The 7795-nt window shown below is 43.3% G+C and overlaps 1 protein-coding gene across 1 annotated transcript; it reads right to left on the bottom strand.

Moving 5' to 3' along the window:
- Positions 1-395: 395 nt before the first annotated feature.
- On the bottom strand, positions 396-6856 carry LOC112076800 (squalene monooxygenase). The gene is made up of 11 exons (XM_024143472.2): positions 6162-6856; positions 5724-5979; positions 5187-5364; positions 4859-4955; positions 4540-4653; positions 4200-4371; positions 3614-3709; positions 3223-3365; positions 2656-2752; positions 2132-2219; positions 396-1260 (listed from the first exon to the last, which is right to left on the bottom strand). Exons 1-11 carry the CDS (start codon positions 6435-6437, stop codon positions 1068-1070), a joined length of 1710 nt encoding a protein of 569 aa, XP_023999240.1. The 5' UTR covers positions 6438-6856; the 3' UTR covers positions 396-1067.
- Positions 6857-7795: the final 939 nt, after the last annotated feature.

The raw sequence follows: 7795 nt of genomic DNA, 5'->3' as shown, positions 1-7795 counted from the left end.
ATGCACAAGGAACATGCTTTTTCAGAACAAAATAAGGACACCGTTTGGATTAAGGGTAGACAAACAGCCAACTGTGTTTTTTAAACCGTCATTCACACTCAGCTTCATGTGGGGGAACCAACTGTGTAAGTGCTTCGGGTTGAAAGAAGTCATTGGCATGGAGAGAAGATAGAACACAACGACTGTAGTTTACAAGCAGGACGGACATGTTCTGTCCTCATGTTCAATTAGCAGCAAAGTGGTTAGACAGACACCTGTAATCAGTCCTACTGTATATTCAGCTGGTTATTTGGTCAAATTTGCAATTAAGAGTTGCTAAAGCAAACCTCTTATTACACATTGTCTGTTACACTACGTAAATGCATGGTTGTGATGTCAATCCTGAATATACAAGGCATTACTAAATAATTGTCACCGTCAATTTAGACCTCGTCCTCAGAAGACGTCCTATCATTGAGCAGAGATAAAGACATCAAGGTCAAAGGTTTCAGTACTGAATAATGGTCACTTTAGAGACCTGTATGAGATCCCTGTTGATAGTGATGATAGGGTGGTGTAATATTAAAGAGGCTATACAGAACTTTTGCCTCTAGGGGTGCGCTTCAGACAAAAGGGATCCCTGGCCTAAATGGACAGAAACATTGTCCAGAAATTACATCATTGGACAGAAAGTGGCATGCCTCCACACCCAACGAGTAAAAGCATAAATTGTTGGCCTAAAACTAAGTGGTTTCATATAAATCATACATACAGCCAAAATGACTTGACAGTTAACAACTACACTTTCTTAGTGTATCTTTAGGCCACTGTACTATTTGTATGTCATGTCACCATAAGGCTGGTGGTGTGTGTGTTCTCCACCAGGGGTCAGTGATGGCACTGCTCAGTAAATGTATTCACAAGAAACTAAATGGAAGAAAACAGGCAGAAACAGGGTAGGGGTGAACCTGAACATCTTCGTATTCCATTGCAACATGTCTTGCTACGTTTGTGCACTAATGAATACGACCCTGTTGTCTAAGGCTGGTGTGCGTTCCACTGGGTTAGGGCTCAGATTAGATCACTGCTCAGTACACCAGGTACTTGAACTCAGAGTAGATGAGGGGAAACATGACGGTACAGGCGCGGTACAGGATAGCGCCACTCGTGAATAAGGCTCGGGGTTTGGTGAACCACGACTCAGACTTGAAGCTGTAGTAGATGGCGTACAAGGCCACGGCAAAGAAGTGTCCAATCAGAGTCATCGGATGGGGCGTCAACCTGGGAATAGAATGGATTGAGAGCTAATTAAAACCAGAGACAATTGATTGATTGATTGAATTTGATCATTAACAGTAGTAGGCGGCCCAAGCCGGAGACAACGTTACATACATAACATATTACTGAGGATAAAAACAATAAGGGCTGAAGGCTTATTTCCAATGTGGTCCTCTAATGTCAATACAGGTGCAATACATTTACATACACTGAGTGTACAAAACATTAGAAACACCTGCTCTTTCCATGACATAGACTGACCAGGTGATTCCAGGTGAAAGCTATGATCCCTTACTGATGTCACCTGTTAAATCCACTTCAAATCAGTGTAGAAGAAGGGGAGGAGACAGGTTAAATACGAATTTTAAAGCCTTGAGACGATTGAGATATGGATTGTATATGTGTGACATTCAAAGGGTGAATGGGCAAAACAAAATATTTAAGTGCCTTTGAACGTGTATGGTAGTAGGTGTCAGGCGCACCAGTTTGAGTGCGTCAAGAACTGCAACGCTGCTGTGTTTTTCACATTCAACAGTTTCCCGTGTGTATCAATAATTGTCCACCACCCAAAGGACATCTAGTCAACTTGACACAACTGTGGGAAGCATTGGAGTCAACATGGGCCAGCATCCCTGTGGAACGCTTTCAACACCTTGTAAATTCCATACCCCCAACGAATTGAAGCTGTTCTGAGGGCAAAAGGGGGTGCAACTCAATATTAGGAAGGTGTTCCTATTGTTTTGTACACACGGTGAATATTTTACATACATATATTTTTTGATATTTTTTGAATGGGGAATATTGCATTGACATACACAGTCAAGGATCAACTGTAAGAGTTTTGAAGTGTGTCGAACACATTAGTGAGACTCACACTGAGAGGAGACCAATGGGACCGTTGACGCACTCCCCACCCAGCTTGAAGTAAAGGAAGCATGCCTTTCTCAGCTGGTGGAGAGAATCTGAAAGATACAAACACCAAACAGCTCATATGAATATGCATGTCAGCCATGAAGGAGATTATGCTAAATGATACAGTATATCTCAGTGTAGTACCCTGCTGGTAAAATACACAGCTTAACAGTAAAAATTAGTTCAGCAAAAATTATTTATGCTGAATATCTCCTAAATGTCCCTCTCTGTTTGCTATAATCGGCCTAGCTAAGTGTTTAGTGTCAGTAATTTGCGGTATACGGACATGTACTGAGAAGAAGTACTGGACCGTTAGAAAACAAACGATTGAAGTGGAGACATTGGTAACAATGTAATTACAGCCTACAGGTATAGTGCATTATAATGTTATAATGCACCAAAAGATTTGGCATAACCACGTATGACCTTATTCTATCCATCATGTGTTGGCAGGGGATAGTAAAAAGGACAGAGAAGGAGACTCACTGTCTGTTGCAGCAAACAACTCGTACAGGGCTTGAGCCAACACATTCACCACAAAGGAATGTGATGACTTGCGTTCCCAGTGGAATTTTTTCTTTGCCTATTATGAAAAATATTAAAAATAACATGTTTTACATTTCAGCCTTATGCAGTAAATCCTAACATTGCTCTGTAACTATTCCTTTGACTACTACAACACTGTGGATTACAGAAACAATATGCCCTGTGCCGCACATAAAAAACTCCCTAACGTTCTGTGGTAGCAGGTGATTGCAATGCAATATGGACCCACATTCCACAAAACAACAATACACATTCCAACCAAGGCCATTCAGACAGTGATAATGTGTGTGGCGGAGTCTGGTCTGGTGGAAGCTGACTCCGGACCACATATCCCCCTGGTCGGCTATTCTGTCTGAACCCCTCTACTGTCTATTCCTTCTCTGTAATACCCACTATCCAATCATTAACATAATACTGACTGTAAGTCACTCTGGATAAGATGACCAAAATGTAATGGAAATGTAATAATCAGAAGAAAGGGGGATGAGATTAGGGATGTGAGTTTACCTGGAGCATGGCTGTGTTGTCGTACAGGTCAGGGATGTTCTTCATCAGGCTCCTCCAGATCAGGACGTCGTTGAGGGCCACACTCATCCCTCCTCCGGTCAGAGGGTGTCTCATGTTGTAGGCGTCACCCAGCAGGAGCACACCTGGAACAGGACAAAGGCTCATGTTAGCCCCAGTCCACACCTCACTAACATTACACATTTACACTGCTAGAGGGACCATCTTTTTCAGCAAAATATCTGATCTGGTCAGGCTTTTAATCTACTTAGCTAAAGATAAAATAGTTTATCGACCATGCATTGAACTCTCCCACGTTGCATTCCAAATGGGACCCTATTCTATTTGCCCTTTGGGACACAGCCCAACACTGTGGTCAGTATTTGTGTCCTACCTGGCTTGTTGACTGGGGACGGAGGCAGGAAGCTTGCTGGCATAGACCTCAGCCGGTCATTCTGCAGAGCCACCATGAACGGCTCCTTTAGGTGTTCTAGAGAAGAGACAACAGAGTCAGGTCAGAGGTCACACATTCATCACCATAAAGATGGGTGGATAAAGAATTAAAATCAACACAGAGTGAATGTCAACCCATAATGCCGTCATTTACTCGTCGTGTGTTGAAGCTCTCAAGCACATATTCATGTGGGTGCTTTACATTGGTGGTGGATATGGTTAGTTTGCCCTTAAGTCTCACGAGGCCCGAGGCCATCCTTCCATCCCTCCATGCGGCAGCGTAGCCTAGTGGTTAGAGCGTTGGACTAGTAACTGAAAGGTTGTAAGATCGAATCCCTGAGCTGACAAGGTAAAATCTGTCGTTCTGCCTCTGAACAAGGCAGTTAACCGACTGTTCCTAGGCCGTCATTGTAAATAAGAATTTGTTCTTAACTGACTTGCCTAGTTAAATACAATGTAAAGGACGTTGAACACATGGGAAAGCTATGCTGTTTAAATCTCTATACTGTATACCCTAAATTCCTTACCTGGTAGTTGTGGGTGTATTTTCTCAGCCATGTACTCTGTGAGGTTCCTGGGCATCTCTCCTCTGATGTCCACCAGCACCCTGGTGTCTGAGGAGGAGATCTGGTAGATGAGGACAGGGCTGGGGTTGGCCAGGACCAGCTCAGCATGGTGGGGCTTGAACTGGGGAGAGTTCTGACCACGACAGGAGAGAACAGAAAGGAAATACATTAGTCTGACTGCATTTTATTAATTGTTTGTTTGGTTGGTTGGTAAAAAGTGTCTGCTAAATGGCATATGTTAGTTGGTTGGTCGGTCGGTCGATTCATTGATTCGCTCGTTCATTCATTCAATTGAACAAACCTTCATGATACATCCAACAAAGTGAGAGGAGGTCTGGGCCTTCCCAGCTACCAGGCTCTTCCTGAACTTTGAGAAACAGCCGTCAGCTACTACAGTTACTGCTGCATGGACCTCCTATGGGACAGGTTAACACAATTACAACAGTTAAAAACACATCTGTTACACTGCTTGTCTTATCAATGGATCCTGGTGAACTGCTAATCAATAGGTGTAAATACTATCAAGTGTAATTGTAAGTATCAGCATGGGGCTATTTTACACAGCAAAGGCTATCTGGAGAGTAACAGAGTATAAGCTGCATCGCAAGCTTAGAGGTGACCTTTGTGTCTCCTGTCTCCTTGTCCCTGTACTGCACTCCTGTCACACAGCCATCCTCTTCCTCCAGGCTGGACACAGTGCCTTCTATGAGCGTAACACTAGGCGAGAGCAAAGTACCAGTTATTAAGAAACAGTAGTTATAGTGATGGAATTAATAGAGACAGGTTCTTCTGAACACATGACCAGACCAGGAAAAACATAATCAGCCTATAAGAACTAAACCCTGGATTTGATCCTGGTCAAGTCATGTGGTCAGGAACAAACGTGTGGCCTTAGTGATAGTAATGACATGTCCAACAGGTATAGTGAAGGTTCTCTCCCAGCCTTACTTTGGCTCAGCGAGGGCGGCTCTGCGCAGGCCCATGATAAAGCGTCCGTGGTGAAAGGCCCTGCCACACTGGATACTGCTGTCTGCCTGGGGATATGGGATCTCCACCTCTGTGCTGCTCTCGATGTCATGAATCACATAGCCGTTCACCACGTGGGCATCCAGCCCCTCCACTGAACCTGAGAGGAGAGCCCAGGGTTAGGCAAGGGTGATGAAACACTTTTCATTATTCATTTAACTCAGGTCTTTAATGGCAAGAAGGAATGTCTTTACATTAAATAGGGACTTGGGTGTCTTTGCTACAGTTTGTTTGGTCCCATTTTAAACAAACAACTTTTAAAGCCTTTATAGGGCCTTTATTATAGGTTATAAGCCCTATATAGGTCCTGCAGTGAGCCTTGCTCGTTGAGCACAGCCCCCATTTAATACAAGGGCTTGTTGCGAGTCAGCCCATTGGTTGTTTTCCCCACGCTATCACCTTTTTACACGTAGACCCCACACTAAAAGATCTCTAGTTCATGCTGCAGAGACCACTCACCCTCCATTCCCAGTTCTCGCAGGGCCCTGTATCCACCAGGCTGCAGCAGCTCTCCCACTATCCTGTCAGGCTCCTTCAGGTCCCTCTCTATCACAGTGACCCTCCGGCCGTCCCGGGCCAGCACTGCAGCCATGGCCGACCCCAGGACTCCCGCCCCTACTATGATCACATCCGGCTCCTGAGATGCAGGAGAGTCCCCTGCTGCTGGGGGGCTCTCCATGGCTGAGGAACACACTCTTTTCTTCCTGCCACCTCCCTGTTTAGAGAGAAAGCAAGGAGTTTTTTTTTTACCATAGAAGGTAAAAAAATAAAAAAAGAAGTCTTTGGACTATAATTGGACACTATTTTATTGTGTATAGTGTATAATGAAGTAGGCCAATATTCTAGTTTATTTTTTGTTTTTGCTCTTCAACAGATTGTACAGTTATTATTACTCACCTTCTTTGACGCGCTCTCTCCACTCCTGTGCCTGACAGCTGAGGGTTTCGGTATAAATGTATTGATGACCGGTAGGGATAATAAAAGTTCGAGCGGTAATTGTAGAATTTGGGGTACCTTGCATGTATGTCCTTGGTACCTGACATAGGATAGCAGCATCCCCACTGCCAAGAACACTGCAGCCGCCAAGATTATCTCTTTGTGAGCATACTCCAAAACTGCGTCGCATTTCTTATAAACGTAGGTGAAACTTGCAATTCCAAGAAAAGTCCACATATTTATTCTATTATTAAACTAGGCTACTTGAAATGAATAGGCTAACTCATCCAATAAATGACCACTGCTCAGAATGTTTCCTAACCTATAACCTGAAACTAAATTGCAAAAACAAAAAGTAGCCGAGATCATGGAATAGAATAAAGTGCGCAATAAAATCTTATCACAGTTCAACAGTTATTATAAAAATAGCAAATATTCTATCTACTGGCGTAGACTATTGAGCATCCTATTTCAGTTGCTTTAGCAAATCGTAGGCCTAGTAATATTTACAATATATCCGTTAATCAAAAAGAAAAGTATTCAAAACCATTACAATTATTCCACCAGACATTTCAGATGGTTTCAGAGGATGCTAAATATTATATGATGAGATAGGTAGGAACTTCGGGTTCGCAGGTTTGGTGTCCCGCCCTCTCTGTATCTGAACCGTCCAATCAGTAACAGCACATCGGTGAGCAGAGCTCACGCTATCTGGCCATTGGCCAATCGTCGGCTGCTGGTTGGAGCGCTGGCTGAAAGAGGATAGTATGATATGATGTCACTGGAAAGGTGTCTATGGACCAGTTTCTGTGTTTGCAAACATTGCCTCAAGAGGGCGATACGCGAAAGTTGGTGGCAGATCAAGGGGAAGTTCTTATAGAACACAGGGGAAAGAGCCTATATTTACATGTTGCTTATAAGTGCATTTCATACTACTTTTGGATTATAATTGGATTTTAAGCCTTGTATGAATGTCCTGCTTAATAATAATGCTTGTGTCATCATCGCAAATCAACTGCATTATACTTAAAAAAACCTTCACCTTCAACCAGTAACATGGCTTTTGCTACAGCCTATATCAATGAGCGTTAGCATTCTAGCTAACAACTTCTGCATCCAAAATAGCTATTTTGCAAATATCACAAACAAATAATCTTAGCGACTGTTCAAGCAAGAATTCAAAACATTATTGTAAGCTTATGAGAACCCAAAAAAGTTATTTTGTTTCGAAGTAATACAAACGTAAATGTAGGCTATGTTGAATGGGCGCAGATGGCGATGGCTTTCTTGTCAGTGTGTCGCATACTGGAAAGGTGTCTATCGGTCTACAGTTTTACACTACGGAGGAAGTTACCAAACCGGTTCACACTCGTATGGATTGTGTTACATACCGGTATTTTGCCTTGGGGTGATTATGTAGATACGTAGGATTGTGAGGGTATCAATACAAACATGTATTTTATTTCTGAGGGCATCCGGGTGTATCGTCGGACAGGGCCACAGTGTCTCCCGACAGCTCCAGGCTAAGCCTCCAGTTTTTATGCTGCAATAGTTTAGGTGTTGGGGGGCTAGGGTCAGTCTGTTATATCAGGAGT

This window comes from Salvelinus sp. IW2-2015, unplaced genomic scaffold (genome assembly GCF_002910315.2).
Source record: "Salvelinus sp. IW2-2015 unplaced genomic scaffold, ASM291031v2 Un_scaffold4042, whole genome shotgun sequence".
Taxonomy (NCBI): Eukaryota; Metazoa; Chordata; class Actinopteri; order Salmoniformes; family Salmonidae; genus Salvelinus; species Salvelinus sp. IW2-2015.
Note: the sequence above shows the minus strand (reverse complement) of the source record. Positions and strands in the feature narration are given on the sequence as shown.